A 23,765-nucleotide genomic window follows, 5' to 3' on the forward strand; every position below is an offset into this window, starting at 1 on the left:
CCCCGCCCCGCCGCCCGGCAGGAAAAGTCGCCCGCGCGCCCGCCGCTTCCAGTCGCTGGCCCGGGCTTGGAGGCGCCCGGCGCGGTTGCTATGGCGCCAGTTGCCGCGGTGACGAGTTGGCGGCTGCTGCTGGTGCTGAGCGCCGCTGGGCTCGGGGTCGTAGGCGCCCCGAAGCCCCCCAACATCCTGCTCCTGCTCATGGACGACGTGAGTGCGGCCGCCGGTCAGGCTCCCAGGGAGGGCCCTGGGTGAAGGAGGGCCATGGGGGCGGCCTGGTGGGGAGGGCCGTGACGGGGGGGAGGGCTGGGGGGAGGGAGGGCCGGGGGGGCGGCGGGGGGCGGAGGCTGTGAATGGGGCAGGGTTAGGGGGGCGCCGTGGGGGAGGAGGGGAGGGCCCTGAGTGGGGGAGGGTCATAGGTGGCGGGACATAGATGGGGCGGCCTATGGAGATGGGCCCTAGGGGAGGACATGAGGGAGGGCTGTGTGGCACCCACTGGGGGCCATGAGATCCTGGCCCTGCCATCAGTAGCCTTACTTGGGTAGAGCTGGACTAACGTAGTCATGTCTAGGTTGCCCAGGGAATGACTCCTCCACTGTTCCATCTGTCCCACTCCAGAAGGACAGAGCAGCAGCCCAGGCCAGTTCTCCAGCACCCCCTGGTCACCTTGCCATCCCCCCCCCCCCACACTCTGCCCCAGGTATTTAGGGCAGGGAAGGAGTGCAGAGCTGACTGGGACCCAGGGCCCGCCTGCCATGAAGGTCGCTCTCTGCTCTTGGCGTCCAGGATGTGCCCTGCCTGGGGCTGTTGCTGTCTCCCTGGTCGGCTGCTCAGGCTGGCAGAGAATTCTGGCCATAGGTCAGGTTTTGCTGGGTCTGGGAAGACTTGAAGCAGGAGGAGTGTCCGCTGCTGGGTGTGTGTGCAGCCCTGGGCCTGTGGCCACTCTGGTCACACTGATGGATCGGCCCTGCAGAGGTTAGCAGGATGCCTGGCAGGGGACTGAGCTGTCATTTGTCTCTCAGTGACTTTGTCACTGGTGCTCTTGATCCACAGAAGCTGGGAGTGAAATGGAGGTTCTGAACTTGGTGTGAGGTGTCAGGGTAGAGCAGGGGCAGGGGCAGCTCGGGCACTTGGTGCCCTTCAGGTCCTGTCACCTGTCCCGGCGTCCGCTCCTCAAACCCTTGGAAGGACCCCGCCATGATAACAGAGCTTCGATGTGACTTGGCTGGTAGCGGAGGCCCTTGGCGAGCTTCAGGACAGGTCAGCAGAGGGGCTGAGGCATGGTGAGAGAGGAGTTTTCAGCGTGGCCCTGACCTCCAGGGAAGGCCACCGGGCTGGAGCTTGAGTTCTGTCCCCGACGGCCGGTGATTTAAGCAGCCCTGCTCTGCAGCAACACCCCCACGAAACCCTAAGGGGTGGCGTCTGCTGGCAGTGTGACTCCCCTGCCCTCACCTCGCCTGGCCATCTTTTCCGTCTGCTGTTCCTGAGTCACATCCTTTAGGACAAACTGCGAATAGGAAATATGGTGCATTCTAGGTACCGTGAGCTGTGACAGCAAATGGTTGAGCCGTCACAAGTGTGGAGGCCTGGGGGGCGCAGTTGGTGAGGCACCCGACTCTTGGTCTCATCTCAGGTCTCGATCTCAGGGTTGTGAGTTCAAGCCCTGCGTTGGGCTCCGCACTGGGTGTGGAGCTTCTGTTTAAAAGAGGAAAAACAATAAAAAGGAGTACGGAGGCCCGGGACGTGTGGCCGGCGACTGCAGAGGGGCCGGTCTGTGGCACCGAGCCCCGGCCTGTGGGGTCTGATGCTAGCTCCTGGTGGATGGGGTAGAGCTGGGTTGTGGGAAGTCGAAGAAGCGGTTGGTGTGGAGACCCCCCCACAGTTAGAGTCAGAAGCGTTTCCGGTAAGAATGGCTCAGAGTTTCCCCAAAAGGCCAGCAGAGAGCCTCACGGGAGCCTTTGGACCAGGGCCGTCCTGGCAGGTCAGCACGGAGGAGAGCTGCCTGTGATGCTCAGGTTCCGAAGACTTAGTTCAAGGAAATGAGCATAAAATTTCTCACTTAATAACTTCATTATTAAAACGATTTCGTATGGAAAGTTAAGGGTTCTTAGGTAATCCTGAAAGATGCTAGACGTCCGTCGTAGTTTGGTCCCCGGGGATAACAGCAACCGTGCTTCTCTGCTCCTGTAAGCGTGCTCAGAGGGGGGCTGCTTCTGGAGCAGGCGCTGGGGCTCCTCGGGAGACCCTGCCCCGGTGGCTGCCGGGGAGACTGCGCGGGTGCTGGCCCCGTCAACACGTCCTGGACGCGCGGGCTCCCTGGCCCGTGGGCGGGCTTCTGCAAGCCGAGCCCCGCGGAAGCCGCTTGGAGCAGTGTCCGAAGGCCAGGCTCTGCGATGGCTCGGCCTTTCCGATTCCTGCCCTCCCGTCCGCGGTGCCCTCGGTGTACAGCCAGCTGCCTGTTTCCTCGCCGGTGGCGGGAGCGTTTCGTGTTGAAGGCGTGTTCAGATGATCGCATTTCGGGTACACGGGGTTAAAATACATGAACCTTTTTCTGTTTTCTTTTGCCTTTTCGATGGGATTGCTGGAAAACGGAGATGGATACAGGTGGTCATACTTCTGTTGAAAGCATTGCTTCAGGCCCGAGAGGTCCTGAGTGGTGGTGCGGGACCGGCCCTGGGAGTGCTTTTCTTGAGGGGGCTTCATGGGCAGCTCCCCACCCCCGGCCTGGGCGCCCCACGTCGGGCAGCAGGGAACCGGATCAGCCGGCCGGGAGGGCCAGGACTGGGACCGGGCCTCTCTTGTGCAGGTTCCTCCTTGTGGCTCTGGGGTTGTTTAACAGCCGAAATGCGAAGAAGTCTCGAAGACTTGTTGTCCTGGTTGGCAAACGCAGCTTAGTTCGGACTTTTTGGTGACAACTGACAGAAAATACACTCACAGTGACTTGGGCAGAAATAGAAACCCTGGCTCTCCTGCTAGACAGGCCAGGGCTGGGGGGCTTCGGGCCAGGGTGGGGCTTCTGGCCGCGGGGGCTTCAGGGCCAGGACAGCAGCTGTCTCACTGTTCCTCGGTGTGCGCTCAGGACCAGACGGGTCCCCTGCAGATGGGTGTTAAATGAGTTTAGAAGATGCTGAGCACAGTTTCTTTGGTGGAGCTGACTTTTCTCCCTTCTCCACAGCGGACAGGGCTGCTGGGCAGGGCGATGGAGGCCCACTTCCGAGTGCCCGGGTGCTCGCTGTGTCTTGGGTCCTTATCTGTACGGCAGGAGTGGGGGGTGTGAAGTCAGGCTAAACAGAAGCGGCCCCCGTGTGACTGTGGTGGGCCTGTCAGGCAGAGACCCCAGCCTGAACCGCCCGAGCCACTGAGCAGACCGCCTATGTCCTTCGATGCATGTTGATGCGAGTCTGAGGGCCTAGGATGACCCCTCACAGCCAGCGGTGAGCAGCTCTAGGGAAAGGAAAGGTGGATCCCAGGAAGGGAAGTGAGTCCCGTGGCCTCGGGGCAGAGGCAGCCGCGCCCTCCGCCCGCACCCCCCTCCACCCGCACCCCCCTCCGCCCGCACCGCAGGCTGCTGGGTCTGGCTCGGGCCATGCTCTCAGCTCCTCCTGCCCCCGACTGGGACATATGGGCCCTTTTCCCTGTGCGGGGCCTCACAGACTCCTGTCGTTGAGGGACAGTGTCCCTTTTCTGCCCCTAGGCTTATCCTCCATCCTTCCTGTGGCCACACCTTCCTCCGGGGGCTTATTCCGTGCTTGCACCTGTGGTCACCAAACAGAACAGCCATTTCAGAGACTTCAGAATAAACCACACCCGGAGGAATTCAGAGCTGAAAGGCCAGAGGGACTGCCTGCTGGCTGACTCAGGAGAGCGGTCGGGGCCTGCAGGCTGCCTGCACTTTTCTGATAGCTGTGTGGGGACATCGTGTGCAGGCCGCTCACTGGCTTAGATGGGCAGGTCCGCGGGGTCTCGTGGGCTCACCACAGTCCACTTCAGGCCATGTCCGTCGGCCCAGGAAGAAGCCCCGTGCCCCTTGGCAGGCACCTGCCTCCCCTCCCCAAGCTCCCACGATCCACCTCCCAGCCCTCTGGCCCTGCCTGTTCTGGCCCTTCACGGAAACGGAACCCCACGGCGTGCGGTCCTCATGTCTGGTCCTGGCCCACAGCGTCCTGATTCCCGGCTAGTCGGTGCTGCGCTCCCCCCAGCCCAGTGGCGTTCAGTGCACGTCTGCTGCTTCCTGGGGCAGCCCCACTGACCACAAACAGGAAGCCAGAGTCTGAAGTCAGGGTGGCAGCAGGGCCAGCCCCTCCTGAGCTCTGGAGGACGGCCCTTCCTGCCGCCTCCAGCTCTGGGGACTCCTGGCGCTCCTGGCCTGTGGCCGTGTCCCTCAGCCCCTGCCCTCCCACGGCTCCCCCTCTGTCTGCGTCCTGCCTCTCCGTGTTCTGATGGGGACAGCAGTCGGATTTGTGAGTCTTCATCCAGGCTGATTACACCGGCAGTGCCTTTTTTTTTTTTTTTTAAAGTAGGCTCCACCAGCGTGGAGCCCAGCTCGGGGCTTGAACTCACGACTGTGAGATCAGGATCTGAGCTGAGATCAAGAGTCAGACACTTAACTGACTGAGCCACCCAGGTGCCCCTGCACCTGTGTTTCCAAATACAAGGCCGTGCACAGGTTCTGAGTAGACATGACGTTCAGCCCAGTACCGCGTGGATAGACCGCGATCTGTGTGTCCACCGAGCAGCTGTTGGACGCCTGGTGCATTTGCTCTGGGCTGTCGTCAGTCGTGTCTCTGCAGACATTCATGTATATATGTAGTTCTGCGTGGTGCTCATTTCCCATTCTCGTGGGTAGACCTGGGAGGGGAACAGCCCAGTCGTGTGGCCATATTGTGTTTCACTTGGTGGGGAGCCTTACCGCTTGTCTTCAAATCTGAGTTTGCACAACAGACTTCAGAGGTTTTGCTTCTTTACGTGGTACGTAGGTTTGTGTTCTGAGTTGCTGGTTCCCCGTGACCCAGAGATGCTAGCATCAGAGGCTGAGGGGCAGTCGAGCACATGGGCATCTCCACTGAGTGGGGTGCACGCAGCAAAGCCGGCTGACGGCGCTCCGCAGCCCGTGCCAGGCACTGGGGTGTGGTGGGAGCTCTGTGGCTTGTGGAGCGCAAGGCGGGCAGCTCTTGGCTTATCTCTCACGTCTCCCCCAAGACAGAAGTAGGCTTGTTCGACCTCTCCATGCTGTCTTCTGCAGATGGGGTGGGGCGACCTGGGGGTATATGGAGAACCTTCCAGAGAGACCCCGAATTTGGACCAGATGGCCGCAGAAGGGATGCTTTTCCCAAACTTCTACTCAGCCAACCCGCTGTGCTCGCCATGTAAGTTGGGGCTGACCCGTGGGCGCAAGGAGCGGGGACCAGGACTCGGGCTCCACCCATCTTCCTTCCAAGCAGAGCACCAGAAGGGCCGGCAGGCGGGTGCGGCCCTAACCCTCTCTCATCGGGGCTCCAGCAGTCTGGAGCACCTGGACTCCGTGCTGCCACAGGCCACCAAGAGCACGGAGCATGTAAGGGGTTTGGGGGCAGAGGTCGCTGCTCGTGGCACCTGCTTTTCCTTCCCGGAGCAGAGCGGCTGTGGGTGGTTCAGGACAAGCGCCCCCTCCTCCCAGGACAACCACTCGTGCTCGGGAGACTCCCTTACGTGGGGAGAAGGAAGGCCGGTGGGGGGGCACGAGAGCTGCCGTGCCAGGCGCTGTGCCCACCAGGCTCTCTGGAGACACCAGCAGGAGCCTCACGGAGGCCGTGATGTTTCTGTTTCCTCCATGTAGCGCGGGCAGCTCTGCTCACGGGACGCCTGCCCATCCGCAGCGGCTTCTACACCACCAACGGGCGCGCAAGAAACGGTATGTGGTACTCGCGGGCAGCTCCCGTGGCACCGGAGGGTGAGGGGGACCGGGCGGGCGGGGGTGTCTGCCGCCATCCTCCCGTGTGACCCGGCTTCTGCGGGCCAGCTCAGCGAGCACCAGCTCGTTCCCGAGGCTCAGAGGCTCCGTGTGGGTGTAGCCGTCATTTAGAGCAGGCCTCCGTCAGAAACCGTGTGTCGTAAGTGAAGAGGAAGGTGGCCTTAGTGCTGGTCTTCTCGGGGCCTCGGTGGAGAGTCGGGCTCCTTCCCGGCGGCTGCTTTGCCGAGGACAGGCTGGACAGGCACCGCTCCTTCCTGGCTGCATTCCTGTCCCCGGGGCTGCCCAGCAGCTGGGGCTCAGAGCGGGAAGTGTGCCGGGACAGTCGTGCTCCAGAGTGGAAAGCAAAGGGAGCCAGCTCCGTGTGCGCACACCCGCTTTGCTCTTGCAGCCTACACGCCGCAGGAGGTCGTGGGCGGCGTCCCGGACGAGGAGCACCTGCTGCCCGAGCTGCTGAAGGGGGCCGGCTACGCCAGCAAGATCGTGGGCAAGTGGTGAGTCCTGACGCTCCTGCGGGGCGTGCACAGCCGGCCGGCGAGTGCAGGGGCTCTGTCTGGGGGGGGAAGCGGAGAAGCAGCCGGGAGGTGAAGGACAGTCGCTTGGTGTGGGATCATCGGACCCGCAGTCGTGACCACAGAGGCCACGGGGTGCGCGTGCGTGCTGTGCATGCCGCGATGAGCAGGTTCAACGGGGATCCCCAGATGTGCAGCCCCGGACGGAAGATGTGAAGGTCACACGTTCTCTCCTCCCTTTCCCGAGCTGTGGGGCTCTTGGAAGAGAGCAAGCCCACCGTCTCCACGGAGCCTTTTCTGATGTCCAGCCCTCCTTGCGCCTCCTTCCCTGCGCCGTGGCCCCTCTGCCCTCAGCCGCTCCGCAGCTCGCTGGGACTGCCTTCTCGAGGATGAGCACCCTGGCCGCGTCCTGTGCACAACACAGTCGTCACAGCCGTGGGAGGTGCATGGAAACCGGAGCAGTAGTCTAATCGTTAGAGAATCCTGGTGACCCAGGAGCCGCCTAGCGAATGCTGCCTCGCTCCCGAGTCTCGCTGGGAGCCATCCTGCCGAGCAGTGCTCAGACGAGGTGGTGGCGGCCGAGCAGAGCTGAGGGGGTGCTTGTTGCCTGCATAGTTCCGGGCAGTGCCCGGAAAGCCTGGGGAGACTGGCAGAGGCCAGGCGCGAGGCCAGCCAGGGCCGTGTCTGGGTGGAGCCCACGGAAGGGAAGGGCCCTGTGATGCCCGGCCTGGCAGCTCTGCCCTGGGTCCAGCAGGCTTCCAGGGTGGGGGTCCCAGTCTCGGCGGGGTCCCATCACGGGGCTGTGGACTTTCCTGACCTTCTTCCTCCCAGCCCAGCGCCACAGAGCCAGACTTCTGGGCTTGGGCAACTTTGGGGCTGGGTGGAGCCCGCTCCAGCTGCCCTGGTCCCAGGGGCCGCAGCCGGCTGCCCGCTCCCGCTCACCTGAGGGCAGCGCTGGCCCCGCTGCTGTTCTGAGTTGACGGCTTAGCATAAGCAAGACCTCGGTCGGCTGTTTGTGTTAAGCAGAGACCATCCGAGCTGGTGCATGTGGGCGTGCTGGAATGCCGCGCTCAGCCAGTGTGACCCCTCCCGGCCCATGGTGGCGTGGCTGGGGAGACATGACCACACTGGGGCAGCAAGCCCGGGCAGACACGAGACGCGGAGAGGAAGTGCAAAGCGCAGAGCTGACAGGTTTCTGCAGAGAGAGAAGTCCCAGCAGAGCCGATGCTCCTGCCCCTGGCGGAGGGGTTGCAGAGGCCAGAGGCCGGCGCTGGCCTCGTGGCAGTCGGGAGGCAGAGCGTCTGAGAACCAGCCGTGGCAGCCGAGGCCCCAAGAGACGCACTTACTGGCATCTTTCTTAGACTCTGTCGCTGGGCACCTCGGTTCTGGCCCTGCGTGGCCCACCCTCCCCCACTACACCACACCGCACCCTCCTTGACCGAGTGACCAGCGCCCGGGGATCCACACGAGCCACTGGAGCACCTTTGAGCAGGCAGGTGGGCCCTCTGGCCGCCTGCTCCAAGGCCTCCCTAGAGGCAGCAGAGCAGGGAGACTCTGCTTTCAAGCTTGTGTGGCCGTGAGACACAGGGGTGAGCCCACTGCCCCAGTGGGGTTGCCGTGCTACCGAAGAGCCCGTGGCCGGAGTGGAAAACCCCCGTCTACCTGCGCTGTGCGTTCTGAGGAGCAGACGGGTCTGTGCTCAGGGACTGCTGGCCCCTCCCATGGGCACCTCCTGTTGGCAGAACTGACAAAGGGAGGGTTGTGAGGGGTGGGAGTGCTGGGCTTCTGATGCCCGCAGTACAGAGAGCGTGGGCTGGGAGCATGGCCATTGTCATCCCGCAGGCACGCCCATCCCCGTGCAGGGCCGGGGCGCTGGGTCACTGGCGCTGTCCCCGTCTGTGATGAGGCCAGGCTGGGGCGGTCAGCTCTCCCAGGGCCCCCGTCCATCTTTTGGGGTGTGATTATCCATAATTGGGAGAAGAGGCTCTTAAAGACCTTATCCCGAGAGGTTGGTAACTACCTCCCTGGAACATTTCCTTCCTCACGATCTCAGAGAAAGCTGAACCCACAGAACTGTCCTGACTAATGAAAAAAGGAAGCAAGCAGAGCATGGAGAGGGGGCTGCATTGAGTTCTGGGTGGGTTCTGGAGGGTGTGAGATAGCTCACCATGTGTCTTCCCAGAGCCCCTCCCAGCATTCCGGAGGGATGCCTGAGTGCTCCTCTGTGCCTGGACACCCTGTGTGGCCAGGGCCCTCGACTTCGACGGGGGTGAGTGGGGTCCTGGTGCCTGCCTGGAGGAAGAGGTCTCGGGGTGCCTGGAGCTCAGCACACGTAGGGCCCGGGAGGGACACTTGCTCCCTGAAATGTTCTGTGAAGGCGAGGAGTTGTCCGTGCTCAGGACTTTGGGGTACCTCTGAGCAGGGGTCCCTAAAGTGTCCTGGGTTCCTGTTTCTAGGCATCTGGGCCACAGGCCTCAGTTCCACCCCCTGAAGCATGGATTCGACGAGTGGTTTGGATCCCCCAACTGTCACTTTGGACCTTATGACAACAGGGCCAGGCCCAACATCCCTGTGTACAGGGACTGGGAGATGGTCGGCAGGTAACGGGTCCCTTCCCTCGCCACCCTGAAGACAGCAAGAGCCCAGCCCCGCCCTCTGGTGCTGCCCTAGGAGCGGGACGGAGGTTCTGGAACCACCTGCTCCCAGCGCTGGTGTCCCAGCACACCAGCGCTTGGCTTTGTCAGCTGGCGGCTCTGCCCGCGGTTTGTAGGACCGTGGCTTACAGGACCACGGCTTAGGGTTGCTGCTTGAGCCACGTCTGCAGGGGCTTTAACCTTGAAAAGGTTAGCAATACAATGAGAACCGAGACCCTCCCCTGAACAAGGTGTGTTCACACAGCACCATGTTCATTCAGCTTCTGAGGTTTGGTTCCTGAAGCCGTTGAGCGGCCCTGGGCTCTGGCTTCGAGGCCGTTTGCACAAGGCTGGCCTGTGGGCCGCGTGCTAGGGGCCCACGGGGCTGCCCCCTTCCTCAGGAGCCTGCCAGGAGCGCTCTGCTGTCTGCGCCAAGTGGCTCCCCGTGTGCCCGACTGGCCGCGGGCCTGCCTTCACGGAGCCTGCAGCGTGGCCCCGCTGGGGTCGGGCCCCGGTCTGTCTCCAGCTTCGTGTGGCTTGATTTTCCTTTCCTCCTTCCTTCCTTTTGTATTTCACATTTTTGGTGGAAGTTTTTTGTGTTTTGTTTTGTTTTTTTAAGATTTTAGTTACTTGACAGAGACACAGCGAGAGAGGAAACACAAGCACGGGGAGTGGGAGAGGGAGAAGCAGGCTTCCCACCAAGCAGGGAGCCCAATGCGGGGCTCAATCCCAGGACCCTGGGACCATGACCTGAGCCAAAGGCAGACGCTCAATGACCGAGCCACCCAGGCGCCCTTTGGTGGAAGTTATTGCTGTGCATCGTGGGCCAGAAAGCAGGGTCAGGCCCTTGCGTTTTCATAACAGTCTCATGGAGAGAATGCGCCCCGTTGGAAGTGTGGTTCAGGGCTCCCTGGCACGGGCTCCCTGGCACGCTCGCGGCGCCGCACAGACATGGCCAGCTTAGAGCACCTACGCCCCGTGAGCTGCCCCCGGCCCTGGGTGACGGCACACCCGCCTCTGCCAGCCTCCCTGTCCTCACACGTTGCTCCTCCCAGACTGGGGGCTGCCGTGGGGCCAGCTTCAAGTGTCATTTACACACACGTTCGCGTTTCGTCTTTCTTGTGAACGAGGCCCGTAACTTTGCCTATGAAATTACAGAAAAGGAGGCTTTCTTGGTCTTCTAAGGTCTGACTTTCGTCTGGGTCTATATTGTTTTCAGATATTATGAGGAATTTCCAATCAATCTGAAGACTGGGGAAGCCAACCTCACGCAGGTGTACTTGCAGGTAATGGAAGCGTGGGCTGGGTGGGCCCCGCGTGAGGGAGGCTGGCCTCCGGGCACACGAAGGTGGTGTCTTGTCCTCAGGAAGCTCTGGACTTCATGAAGAGGCAGCAGGCGGCTCAGCGCCCCTTCTTCCTCTACTGGGCCATCGATGCCACTCACGCACCTGTTTATGCTTCTCGGCCCTTCTTGGGCACCAGCCGGCGAGGGCGGTGAGTCCTTGGTCATAGAGACATGGACTCCCACCTGGAGGGTTCAGCCATGCTTGATTACCTCCAGGGACGGGGCATTCAGTGCCGTTACGTCTTCAGTTACCCCTCACGGAAAGAGACAGCAGCCCCCGTGCTTCCCCGAAGCTGTCCATGAGCCCGGCCTTCGTGGGAGGAGGGTTGTAGTGGTGTGGTTGGTTCTGTCCTGGGTTAGCTCTGGGAACTGGACTTTTCCTCCCCTCTTTGAATTCAGCCAGTGCGTTGTGTTGTCCATTCCTGAAGTCGTGACTTCACTGCTCACTGACACCCTCTCTCCCCAAGGTACGGGGATGCTGTCCGGGAGATCGACGACAGTGTTGGGAAAATCCTGAGGCTTCTTCGGGACCTGAGGATCACAGAGAACACGTTTGTTTTCTTCACATCTGACAATGGCGCTGCCCTCATTTCTGCTCCTAAACAAGGCCAGTGTTCCACGCACCCTCGCCTCTGCGGATGGGGCTGCCCTCGGGACCCCGGGATTTCTGAGGCTCCGTCAGAGCCACTCACCCACCCTGGTTAGAGTGTGAAGGGGCCAGCCTGGGGCCTGTCCAATGAGGGAGACGCCCACTCCTTCCTGGGGGCCCTAGTCTGGTGGGTACAGACTGGCACACAGGAGACCGGCAGGGGCCACCAACACCCACATTACATGGAGTAGTCTTCTCTCCTAAAAGGCCAGGGCGTCTCCAGACCTCATGGGAAGTGGTGTCTAGGAGAGCAGGGACTCAGCCCCCCACCCCACAGTGCTGGCTTGGCTCAGCGAGGGTATCTCCACAGGGCCGTGACCCCCTGGGGCTGCTCAGCAAGCTCTCAGGCTGTTCTATCTTGTTGAGCAAGGAGGTCCCACCCTGGTGTCCTTTAAGTCGCTCCCCCCCCGTGGTGGCACGTCCCTTTGTCCCATTTTCCTTTAAGGGGCTGGGGCCTCAGCAGGGCCCTGAGTCGCTCAGAGGGCTGTGGAAGGAAGGCCACGGGGAGCAGGAAACCCCAGGGGGACAGGCCTGGGTAGGGAGGTGCGGGGGACCCTGCAGTCGGGGGGGCTCCTACGGCTGGTTTTCCGGGGTCAGATGGGCTCAAGCTGAGAAGGAATCATGTTGGTGACAGAACAGCAGTTCAGAGTCGGCCTGGCTGGTCTGGGGTCCCAAGGAGTGCCATCCACGGCCCATGGAGGGATCTTGTCCTCACGCAGGCTCTCCCCGTACAGCTGATGGTCCCAGAGGTGAGGGCGACACCCTCTGTCTCCCTCCCAGCAAAGGCCCCGGGCTGGCTGGATGCCGCTGTCCCTGCTGCGCCTACCCAGCTCGGTGCCCCGAGAGCCCCCGATGGCCAGCCCTCGCTGGGACCACCAGCCTCCCAGGCCTGGGCTTCAGTGTCCCATCTTCGTGCCTAAAGCATGGAATGGTTCACACACACAAAATCCACGTGCTTAGTTGTAAGAATGTAAATCCGTACGCTCACCTCACCACGTGCGAAATAGAGGAGGACAAGCAGTGGACCCTTGTCAGCACCCGTGAGACCCGTGAAGCCCCCAGAAGGAGCCACATCGGTCCTCCTCGCCATGCTGCGCAATTCTCTCGCGTGTGCGTTCCGTCTACCTGTGCTTGCTCGTTGCCCTGACACTCACTTCGCTGCTCTTCCGTTGGCTCTCCCCGCGCGCACGTGGGGGCGGGGTTCAGGGCCGGCCCGGGAGGGGGAACAGCCCTCCCGTTTGTCACGGGGGCCGGGGTTGTGGGAGCTCCAGGCCGCTGGTGCCGGCGGTAGCAGGGCACCATTTGTCCTGGGCTCTGGGAGTGAGCCAGCCTGGCCGGGGCTGCCTGCCCCCCAGCCCTTCCACACGCGTGGTTCACAGTGGGACTTCTCAGAAACAGAACCTGCCCTGCGCTCGACGGAGCACCCGCCAGGGGACCCAGGGGCCGACACATTTGAATCAGACTCCCCACACGCACACGGGACGCTGGAAGACGCGAATGTCTCAGTTACACGGGCCTTGCAGGCAGCCGTGAACCCCATCAGGGCTCCCTGGGACCCGTGTTGCCCCTCTGGCCAGCGGCAGTGGTCATGTTGTCTCTGAGCGGTCGCACTGCCTTAGGGACACAGCGATACTGCCACACGATCTGCAGACCCTGTGACCTTGAACTTGAGCGTCATTCCTGAGGGGCCAGGAAGGTGGCGGGCAGGCTGTGACAGACGGACAGCTCCTGAAAGCGAGTGGCCAGCAGGGTGGGTGCCACCCTGGGGACTCGGGGTAGGCATCTGGTGCGTGACGACTCTGTCTTCCTAGGTGGTAGCAACGGCCCCTTTCTGTGCGGGAAGCAGACCACGTTTGAAGGTGGGATGCGGGAGCCTGCGATCGCGTGGTGGCCTGGGAAAATCCCTGCAGGCCAGGTGAGTCACGTCAGCCGCTTGCGCAGGTGAGACTCCCAGTTCGTCCACCAGGAGGTAGCTGGTGAAGGGCAGGTGGGGCAGGCACTGGGACATGAGGTGACGAGGCTGCCTGTCCTGAACGTGGCAGTCCTGAGTGCAGCTGAGTGGAACAGGTTTCTTTCCTGCAGGACTGGCCAGAGCCTTAGTGGGCCGGTGGGCGTCGCGAGTACCTGAAGCCACAGGGCATGCTGAGTTTCTAAAAGCTTGTTTGGCCGCAGAGTGTGTCTCCCAGGCGCTGGTTCCATAGGCTCCCTCGCAGAGAGAGCAGCCCTTTCCTGCCCCTCGGAGCCCTTTGCTCTGTCCCTCCTTCCACCGAGAACCCCCCACACAGGGTCTTCTCTCACTGGGCGGCTCAGTTCAGACTCCTGACAAATACCAGGTGTCAGGGCCACTGTTTGGAAATGCTCCTCCACGGTCTCTGGACTGGTCTCTCCCCTTTACGTGCTCCAGGGAGCAGTGCGATCAGTTCAGCCCTCAGCCACACCACGAGGGACACGGTCTCCCTTAGGGTTTTTGTCACAGTTGCCACGCTTGGTGGCTTACACAGCACCCTCACCCCTCGGGCTGGAGGTCGGAAGACCGGCCAGGCCTCCTGGGCCAGGCTCACAGCTTCTGGAGGCTCCAGGGGAGCATCCGTTTCCTCGTCCTTCCGGGCTTCTCCAGGCACCCACGGCCCCTCCCTCCACCGTCCAGGCCGGCAACAGCCAGTCGAGTGTCCCCTTGTCCCTCTGGCTCTGGCCCCCCGGCCATGTCCACGGTCAAGGCCCCACGATGACCCTCGTCCCTCTGGCTCTGGCTCCTTGGCCATTGCCAGGGATCCAGGATCAGCTCCTGTTTTAAGGCCAGCTGCTTGGCAGCTTTGATTTTTCTCTTTACCACATAAGGAAACGTTCACAGGGTCTGGGGATTGGGCCGTGGACCTCAGTAGGGGTGGGTGTTGTTCTGTCTACTATCACAGCACCATCATCACCAGCGTCACCACCGCTCCCATGCTACGTGTTAGCAAACTGTGGCCCCAGGAGAGGAGCTCACTTGTCAGGACTGCTGGCTGTCAGGTGGCAGAGTGGGGAGCAGGCCCCAGGCATGGGGCATGGAGCCCCCCCTCCGCCCCTGGCTCCCCCATAGCTTCTCCCTCCGGGACCGTCTCCGTGGGGACCTGTCTCCCAAGGGAGGGCTCCAGCCTTTGGGATCATCCTCATCCGGGGCCAGGGTGTGCGCACCTGCATGTGGACATGGGGCAGAGAGGGTTTCTGTCCCTGTGTGCGTGCGCTGAAGGGGGTGTGACCATATGCCCCTGGCTGGGCAGCAGATGGGCCCATGCCCGGGGACCTGAGCCCTGGCTGCCATCTGGTCAGCACAGGGCATCCTGAGTGCACCTCTGTCCCATCATTTCAGGTGAGCCACCAGCTGGGCAGTGTCATGGACCTCTTCACCACCAGCCTGTCCCTCGCAGGCCTGGCGCCGCCCAGTGACAGGGTGATCGACGGCCTGGACCTGCTCCCTGCCATGCTCTGGGGCCAGCTGACAGACAGGTGGGTTCCAGCCGGGCACTGGCCCCCCAGCACCAGGTGACAGAGCCAAGCCTAGCTGACAAAGCAGCTTCCTCCCCCAGCTGGCTCGGGGCAGGGGGAGGACATGAGGGGCAAGAGCCCTGGTCCTCCGAGACCATTCCCAGGACCTGGGGCATCGGGGCGCATCCAGGCCCAGTGCTCGGGGCGGAGGGACGCGGGAGGGAGGACAGACTGTTCTGCCCGAGTCACCAGCCGTCCAGACCCCTGGAGCCCGGCCCTATCCTGGGCTCCATCCCCGCTGGATCCTTCGCGTCCAGACTCAGCTTCTCCCCGGCTTGAGACCAGCTGCTGTTCTGCTCAAACAAAACGAGGTTCCCAGGCTGCTCCGAGGGACGTGAATTCTGAAACGCCAAGTCGTGTAGGAGGGGAGCGGCCCCACCGTCCTCGGAGCCGCCCGCGGCCTCGGCTTTAGGGCGTGGATGAGACAGCATTGTTAGGTGTTTTCAGCGTTGCTTGTCTTTTCTGTCTTGAACTCTGCACAAGAGCTGGTTCACTGGTGGGGAGGGGGTGCAGGTGGTGGTGGTCTTAGCAGGCTGTCTGCCCCGAGGTGAGGGCCAGAGCCGCTCTCTGCCTGCCGCCAGCTTCACCCCCAGGGCCGAGAGCCAAGGGGACCGACCATGGGGCTCACCCCTCACAGCCTGGTGGACCTGTTCACCTTTGTGCCCAGTGTGAGCCCAGCGTAGTCATTTCTGTAACGTGTCAGCATAACCGTGCGCCCACAAGTTTCTCATGTCTCCTGACCCTCTGCTTTCCTCCCCAACAGGCCAATATTCTATTACCGTGGCAACACGCTGATGGCGGTCACCCTTGGCCAGTACAAGGCCCATTTCTGGACCTGGACCAATTCCTGGGAGGAGTTCAGACAGGTACGGGGGCTTGGGGTGCCGTGGACTCTGCACCCCCAACACCCTGTCCTTAGGAGGACACCTCTGGACAGCGCAGGCCAAGAGGAGGCCAGGACCAGAGGCTTCTGCAGAGGGCTGGTGGCCACAGGGCTCTCGTGCTCGCCACCTTACTTGTGGGCTTCCAGACTCACTGTGGCAGCAATCCCCAACCTCTACCAGAACACTCTCGGTAAAGGGCATGGCAGAGCCCTGTTCCCTGGCCTGCACTCTTGGCACAGAACTCCTCCAGGTCCCCCCAGCCCTTCTAGCTTGTGTCCAGGGTCCCCGCACCTGCTGTCCCTCCCCGCAGCTGAGCCCGTCCTTCCTTCAGGTAGTCTCAGCCATCCTGAGCACCTGGGACCCCGTCTCCTATCAGGCAGGGCTGCATGTGGTTTGCCCCTTAGGTGCTCAGAGGCTAAGAGGTCCTAGGAGCACCCGAAAACCCAGAGCCTGGCCCTGTGGGCTTGGGGGCAGCTGTGTGGCCTCGCTTCTCCCTCCAGGGCCTTCTCCGGCCCCGCCGTCGGCTGCCCGAGAGTCCAGGTGGCACAGGAGCAGCCACCGCTCAGGCCCCCCTGGGGCTCCCTGGCCCTGCAGGCTCTTGGGGCCCCTCGGGTCAGGGTCCAGCCAGCCCCGGCCCAGATAAGACCCGTCCCAGCTTCCACGCGGGCCGAAACCCGGAAGAGCCGGGGGAGCTTCTTTCAAAAGGGATGTTGGGAAAGTGCAGAAGCCTCTGCAGGCGGAGCAGCTCCCCGGGTGACCGTCCTGTGTTTACGGGGGGCCAGGAGGTATCGGGAGAGGCCGTCCCCACCCGTGGACACGGGGCTCCCTCTCCCTCAGGGCTGTTGGCTTGGCATAGCTTCTGAGTTCTCAGCAGATGAAGCACACGGTTCTTTTCTCCTCTGTGTAGAGGTCAGGGGAGTCCCTGCCTGGGGGGCAGCTGCCCGGTGGGGGAGTGGGCTGACCGTCGGCTGTTCTGATGGCCCTTCTCCCTCCAGGGGTCACTATGACTCGGGGCGTGTGAGGGTGTGAAGGGCCCAAGAGGTAAGGGTGACAGCGTCCCTGCAGCCATTGGCCGCTCCCTGGAGCACCAGGGGGACGGCAGGCCACCTCTTCCCAGCCCTTCCAGGCGGCTGACATGCTGCAGGCGGCTTTGTTCAGAAGCCACGGGGCTGCCCTGCTGGGACACAGCCAGGCCCGGGCAGGCTCCCAACCTGAGGGACAGGCCTGGGGGTGCGTCTCAGCTAGGGCGTGCAGGTCTGCGGTCCCTGGCTTGGGGATCACCCACATGGACCTTGCTAGCTTCTCAGCTGTACTCTTGTCCCTGGGGCCCGGCCACACCCCAGGTTAGGCTTTTCCGTTCCCCTGGGGCTGGCTGAGCAGGGAGGGCAGAGGAGGAGGGAGGGGCCAGCTTCCCTGTGCCAGCCCAGGGCACAGCAGGAGTGGGGTACACACATCCCACACATCCCACACTTAGCCTAAGTGCAGGGCTCCATGGGCCAGGGCTACGGAGGGGCAGGTGTGCCCCGCTCCCCATGCCCCGCTCTGTGCACAGGCCTGGGCTCCGAGAGAGAAGGGGCCACTGGGGCTGGCTCGGCTCTGATGCCCCACGGCCGCGCACTCCCTCACGGGACAGCAGTCATAAGGGAAATTCTGTGCTAATTAGCAGCGTCTTAATTAAATCGCGTATTTGATTTGCATCTGAATGAGGATTTGTGTGTTCTGTCTAGACCATTAGCTACCAGCATTTTTGTGCTAGAGGTGGTAGCTCTCCCGTTGTCGAATCCATACGTGTTCTCCAGCACTTCTGCTCCCAGAAGGTCCAGGGGTTGCCCACTTGGGCATCCATTATTGGCTGCCCTCTCCATCTTCGATTCTCCTTATTTTTCTGGCCACTGATTCAAGAATCACAGCTCAGTGCAGATAAATGAAATTTCATGGGTTCCTTACCTCCTGCTTTATTGAAAAGCAGAGTATTGCCTGCTCCACTGACCAGCTATCCCTGACAGACACCGGGGGGGGGGTCACACACGGGGGGGTTGCCCGTCGACTGCACTGGGGCCTGCAGAAAGCCTTCCAGTTGCTCGTGGTTGAGAAGCGAGCAGCACACGTCTGTCCCCAGGCCCCAGTTCTGGGGTTCACGTGCACAGGTCACAGCCACCTCTCCAGACCCTGTAAGCCGTGTCCTGTGTTGGCTGAAGACTGGAGCCAAGCTGCTTGAGGGGCCCTGGGCTCACCAGGGCATCAGGATTCTGGCTTTTCCTGTTCCCAAGTCAGGGGGTCCCGCAGCCTGCAAGCCTTGGGGACAGAGCTCCAGGCCATGAGCGCAGCAGCTTTGGGAGGGAGCCCCAGGGCCATCCCAGCACCTGGACGGCGCTCACGCCACACGCTGACCTCAGAAGCTGAAGCTGCCCCCCCCTCCCCGCCACGAGAGGACCCCTGAGGGCAGGGGCAGCCTGGGGAGGGTGTGGAGCTGGGCCTGATGCACACGATCTGCGCTTCTGTGTCCTCGAACATGTCAGCAGTAGTCCGTTTCAGTCCCTGCTGTTCCTGGGGCGTCTGGGCCGCCGCCATGGGCCTCTGTCTCTTCCTGGCCTCCAAGGCGGCCCAGGAGCCTTCAGGGAGCGCTGAGCACGGGGCACTGCGGCTGCAGGAGGCAGGCCAGGTGGGGTGGCTTTGTCCTGGAAGCTACCAGATGGGCTAAAACAGTTGATGTATTTTAAGTGGTAGCACTCTTTTTTTCTTTTTTTCAAGATTTTATTTTTTAACCAGTATCTACACCCAACATGGGGCTCAAACTCACAGCCCCGAGATTGAGAGTTAACACGCTCCACCAACTGAGCCAGCCAGGTACCCCAAAAACATTTTAAAGAGAGTCAACTCCCGTCCCCCCAAAAAGGGGTACAGTGGGGTACTAAAAACACAGGTATGAGGGCTCAGCGGCTCCGAGGCCAGGGATGTGGGAAAGACGTCATCCTACAGGAGGCCTGCTCCGTTGCGCTCAGCCCCAGAGCACTCACTCGTGCGTCCTGGGACGCAGCACGCGGGAACGGGGAGCTCCTGCCTCGCGGGGTGCATGGCCACTGCTGTCTGGGCTCCTGGGGCGCGGGCGCACGCACGCACATGCAGGCGTACACGCACACGCATGTGTACATGCACACGCGCGTACACGCACACGCTACATACACGCACACGCGCGTACGCGCACACGTGCAAGCACATGCATGCACGCGTACACGCACGCACACAGTGCGTACATACACACGTACACGCACATGCACACATGTACATACACGTACACACGCATACACGCACATGCATGCACACACGTACACGCACGCACGCACACATGTGCATACATGTACACACGCATACACACACATGCATGCACACACGTACACGCACGTGCACACGTGCATGCATGTACACACATGCACGTACACGCACACGCGTACACACGTACGTACACACGCACACATGTGTACACGCACATACATGCACACAGCCCTCACCGTCCGCCCGGCCTCTCGTTTCAGGGTGTTGATTTCTGCCCTGGGCAGAATGTCTCTGGAGTCACCACCCACACACAGGAGGAGCACACAAAGCTGCCCCTGATCTTCCACCTGGGACGAGACCCGGGGGAGAGGTACCCCCTCAGGTGAGCCGGGGTGCGGGGAGGCCTTTAGGCTGCTGAGAAGACGTTGGCCGGGCCCAACCAAGTGCAGGTGCTCACCAGCGGGCTGGGTGTTCCCAAAGAGTCAAATGTGCATCTTGAGTCTTGGAGACGCAGAAGAGCACTAAGCAACACACGGGGGCCTCCTGCCCCCAACAGGTGCTCCAGGCCTGTCCTCTGGTGTCTGCGTGGCAAACGCTGCTTCTTCCGGCACGGTGCCGTGCGTGGCCTGCTTTCCTCGGGTGCGCCCATCTGCCTGCTGTCTGTCTACCTCTCCCACGGGTCCGTGTGACCCCCACCTGGGCTGCCTTCAGGGACGGCTGCACTGGGGGCTTGAGGGTCCAGGTGTGCGGTGGACAAGAAGCTCTGTGCGTGGCAGGCAGCACAGCTTGGAAGGATCCACCCGGGGCCCTTGCCAGCGAGGCTCTGGGACGGGGCCTTGCCGTGCCATCCAGAGCACTTGAGACGCTGCCCGGGACCTTTGTCCAGCTTTGAGGCCTGGGACCCTGGGAAGGAAACAGGTGTGCCCACACCTACATCCACTGGAACCTCACACGTGGTCTTATTGGTAGTAGGGACTTTGTAGGGGTAGTTAAGGTGAGGGTCGAGGTGAGGTGGTCTTGGATTAGGGTGGCCCTGCCTCCAGTGAGAGTATCCATGGGAGACAGAAGAGGGGATGCAGACACAGGGGAGAGACCACGTGAAAACGGAAGCAGAGATGAAGGGACATGATCACTGCCAAGGGACCCCTGGAGCTTCCCGAGGGGGTGCATTCCTGCCTGGATCTCAGACTCCAGCCTCCAGGACTGGGAGGGAAGAGGTGCCGGTGGTCTAAGCCCCAGTCTGTGGCCATTTGTTACGGATGCTCCAGGACACTCACAGGTGGGAGCTGGGAGCCCCTTGTGGTTATCACCAGCCACAGGTTTGGAGCCCAGGGCCACGTGCGAGTGGGGTTGGGGATCAAGCTAGACCAGGGGGAGGCTGGGAGGAAGCAGTCTGAGCCCCCCTTCTGCCCCTGGAAGTAACTTCAGAGCCAAGACCCAGCAGGACCATGGGAGTGGATGGCAGGGCCCGATTTCTGGAGGAGCGTGACTGCCCCCAGGGTCCCCCAGAAGTCACACGTGCCCCCGTCACACTTGTGCCCATGCTCCAGACAAGGAGACCAGGGCAGACCTTGCCGATGAGACTGCTGAACCTAGCTTAAGCCGGTCCTTCCCAGCGCGTCTGGCTAGAGAATCGTGGAAAGACTCGACACAGGCCTTGAGACCTGCTTTGAGAAGCTTGCAGGCGGGGTGCAGGGCCTGAGGAGCAGGGCTGACCTGGGAGTGCCACAGTTGCGGATCCAGAGACCACGATGAGCAGGGCAGGACCCACTGCTCCTGCTACACAAATCTGGGCCAGAGGGACCGAGAAAGCAGAAGGCACCAGGAGCCTGCAGAGATCTGGGTCTGCTCGGGGGTGCGCGTGACCCTGGCGTGCCCTCGGGGGTGCTGGCCGGGCAGCCTGACTGGTGAGGCAGGAGTCGTGGCCACTGTGCCCGCAGCCTCATTTGTGGGGAAGGTTCCTGAGGTGCAGGCCTGCTCCTGGGCACAGGTGTAGAGGTGGGGGTCGCTGGCTGGTGGCTCCATCAGGGAGGGATCCCTCACTCCCAGGCCCCTTCCTGACCTGCTTAGGTGGCCTACCTCGATGGCCTGCCCGGGCCTCCCTCCCTCAGTGACCTGGCACTCTTGCCTCTAGCTTTGCCAGCCCCGAGTACCTGGATGCCCTTCGCGGGGTCACCTTGGTCGTCCGGCAGCACCAGAAGACCTTGGTCCCTGGACAGCCCCAGCTCAACGTGTGCAACCAGGCCGTCATGGTAAGTGCTTGATACGCCACGGGCTGCCGATGCTGGGAGGGTGTCCCTGGGGCCGTGTGACGTCTGCACACCCCAGACCCTCACCCATAGACTGGAGCTATTGTGCTTCCGGAGGCTGCTGGGGCTGTGGGCTCGAGCCCCCCTTCTGTCCTGCTGCTCTGGCACAGACCTCCCAGGTGGGGCAGGGGGCCGCTTGGCTCCTCTGCAGGTGTGGACAAGCTGGGCTGATGGCCTGAAGGTCCCGTCAGGGACAGACCTCCTGGAACCCTGTGGGCACTCGCCTGCAAGTCCTGTCCCTGTAACTGTGTGTGTGTGTGGCACCCCGCTCCACAAAGATGGGTGATTCCGGTGTCCCAGTGTCAGAAGCTTTGGCTGCACCCCAAAACCCACCGAGCACCGTCAGGATGGCGTAGCCCCGCGTTCCAGCTGGATGGCCCCTCTCCCTGAGCGGCCGGCAGACCCGCGCGGTGGTTTGGAGAGCAGCTGAGCACGTCGCAGCTGCCACGTGGAGTCCAGCCTGCGCTGAGGAGCCAATGCGGCGTGGGGGGCATGTGCTGGGAAGACTGAGTCGGGCATTAGCAGCGTCTTCCGGGCGCTGGGCATGATCATAGGGCGGGCAAGGCTGCCTCGTTAGCCAGGGCCAGTGTGGGGGTGGCCTTGTCGCTGCTGTCCACACCTGGGGCTTCGTGTCTGAGGCTCCCCAAGAAGGACATTCAGGGCAGAAGCCGGCAGGGCTGCCTCCTTCCCTCAGAGGGGCGGTCTGCCTTGTGAACTCACAGCAGTGCAGCAGAAGGTCCCCGTCTCAGGACCACCAAGGTGCCTGGGGTCCCAGGAGCCTGAGAGCCCTCCACGCCCCCTCCAAGCCCCATCTTTAATCTTTCCGTGAAAGCGAGCTGTCCCCCAGCATGCCCTCTGTCAGCGGATGCATGTGGTGCCTGCCCAGGCTGGGGCTCCAGGTGGCAGCGTCCTTGCCCACCGCGTGCAGATGTTGTGGACGTGGGGGTGGGGGGACCTGGCTGGGGCACCGCTGCAGCTGGCTGACCCCTGGACCCGGAAGAATTGGGGGACCAGCCCTCCCCCGCAAATCCCACAAGTGAACCGAAGGCAGACCAGAGCAGTGTGGATCAGCCTCCAGAATCATGGCTGCCGGCTCCCCCAACCTCCCAGACTGGCAGAGTCTGTATCCTGCACACACTCTGTCACTTTGCTCTGCGTCCGACGTTGAGAACAGCTTCCTTATCCAAAGCCTGCCCTGCCCCAGCGGCCGGCCCCACCCTGCATGGGCAGCCAGAGGCCACGTGATGCCACACAGGGCAGGAGAGACCTTCACCGGGTTCTCACTGCCCTTGATGCTCTGATTCATTAACAGCCTCTGAGGCCCCCTGTGGGGGAGTGCCCCCAGGGTGATTCTGAGTCTCCCTACCAAGGCACAGGGACACCCCATGGGCAGTGGGGGGACATGGCGAAACAAGGAAGGCTCCCTCCTCCGGACGGGCAGAAATACGGCCATACAGAGCAAGTGTGGACATTCACTGCCCTGCCGAGGGGCTCCCCTGAAACAGGCCAGCTCTGACCCCAGCTGACGATCAGAGAGCTTTGTGTGGATGATCCTGAGCAGGCTGTGAGGACCCTCCTGAGTCAGCTGTTGTTGAAACGTGGCGATACAGCAGGGCTGGTGGCTGCCTGGCAGCGGCTCCTCGCCCTGAGGCCCAGAGGCGGTGGGGCAGGGCAGGAGTCGGGCCACTACTGAGCCCGGAAGGGCGCAGAGCAACTTCGTGTTCTCTCTTCTTGTTGCCAGAACTGGGCGCCCCCAGGCTGTGAAAAGTTAGGGAAGTGCCTGACGCCCCCGGAGTCCATCCCGGAGAAGTGCTCCTGGCCCCACTAGTACCTGCAGGCGGGAGGACTCTGCCTCAGGGCTCCCGCGCTGGAGGAGCCCCGCTGCCCTCTGCCCTGCCCACACCAGACACACCTCACCTGCCGCCAGCGGCAGGACCTGCAAGGCGCCACGTGGCCCAGACCTAGTCCTGGCGTCTCAGCCCCCCTGGCCCGGCTGACCCTGCCACGGTGACCCCCAGCCCCAGAGCTGAATGCTGCCCTCCGGCCTCCCTCTGCCGGCCTCCATCCCAGGATCCAGAGGACGTGGCTGCGACCCGAGTCTCGCTGTCACAGTCGGCCGTGCCAATCCTGTATTGGCCCATTGGCCCTATGCAGAGGGTCCCCCTGCACCCCTCCAGGGTGGGGTTGTGAACGTGGAGGGGGATCCTGACCGCAGCCAAGGAAGGCCCCCCTGATCCAGGGGGGATCTTGGTCTTCCACCTTCCTCAGGGATCCTGACCCCAGTACCCTGTGGGGCAAGGCGGTGCCTCGCAGCTGCCCCGCCGACCCTCCTCCCCTGGCTCGGGTGTGGCCTACCGCGAGGGGCGTGCGCAAGCGGGTGTAGACGCCCACCTCACCGCACCCTCCCCGCCCCTGCCCGAAGGCTTGCGTAGGCGCCTTCCGTAGAGGGGGGTTTTCACGTCTCTGCGGGGATTGTGATGCCGAAGCTGCACCGTTGTAAGACTTGGGAAATTATGAAGAAAAGTTTTAGAATAAAGGAACAGGCATTTTTGTTTTTGTTTTTTTTTAAGAGCTATATTTTTGCGGAAGTTGACGGGAGGGGGAGGGGTGCGCTGGAGTGGAATTCGCTCCGTCCAGCGCCGGGCTGCCGAGCCACCGCCCACCTCCGCTGACGGGGCGGTGCTCTCGGGT

The 23,765-nt window shown here is 62.4% G+C and overlaps 1 protein-coding gene across 3 annotated transcripts; it reads left to right on the top strand.

The window, feature by feature from the left end:
• Nucleotides 1-20: 20 nt before the first annotated feature.
• GALNS (galactosamine (N-acetyl)-6-sulfatase) lies at nt 21-23,614 on the top strand. 3 transcript variants are annotated; one of them, XM_032389875.1, is made up of 14 exons: nt 21-207; nt 5,240-5,363; nt 5,813-5,887; nt 6,336-6,438; nt 8,913-9,056; nt 10,309-10,375; nt 10,456-10,583; nt 10,902-11,041; nt 12,895-12,998; nt 14,433-14,569; nt 15,372-15,474; nt 19,026-19,147; nt 20,900-21,017; nt 22,816-23,614. In XM_032389875.1, exons 1-14 carry the CDS (start codon nt 91-93, stop codon nt 22,900-22,902), a joined length of 1,569 nt encoding a protein of 522 aa, XP_032245766.1. In that variant the 5' UTR covers nt 21-90; the 3' UTR covers nt 22,903-23,614. The 3 variants fall into 3 exon arrangements, with proteins under 3 accessions (XP_032245766.1, XP_032245767.1, XP_032245768.1); XM_032389876.1 differs by lacking the exon at nt 22,816-23,614 and adding an exon at nt 21,353-22,030; XM_032389877.1 differs by lacking the exons at nt 20,900-21,017; nt 22,816-23,614 and adding an exon at nt 19,322-20,559.
• Nucleotides 23,615-23,765: the final 151 nt, after the last annotated feature.

This window comes from Phoca vitulina, unplaced genomic scaffold (genome assembly GCF_004348235.1).
Source record: "Phoca vitulina isolate PV1807 unplaced genomic scaffold, GSC_HSeal_1.0 scaffold56, whole genome shotgun sequence".
NCBI classification, from domain to species: domain Eukaryota; kingdom Metazoa; phylum Chordata; class Mammalia; order Carnivora; family Phocidae; genus Phoca; species Phoca vitulina.

Coding starts and splice junctions, on each gene's coding strand:
- GALNS (XM_032389875.1), top strand. CDS start 91: ATGGCGCCAGTTGCCGCGGTGACGAGTTGGCGGCTGCTGCTGGTGCTG. Junction 10,584..10,901: donor GGCACCAGCCGGCGAGGGCG/GTGAGTCCTTGG, acceptor TCTCTCCCCAAG/GTACGGGGATGCTGTCCGGG. Junction 11,042..12,894: donor CATTTCTGCTCCTAAACAAG/GCCAGTGTTCCA, acceptor CTGTCTTCCTAG/GTGGTAGCAACGGCCCCTTT.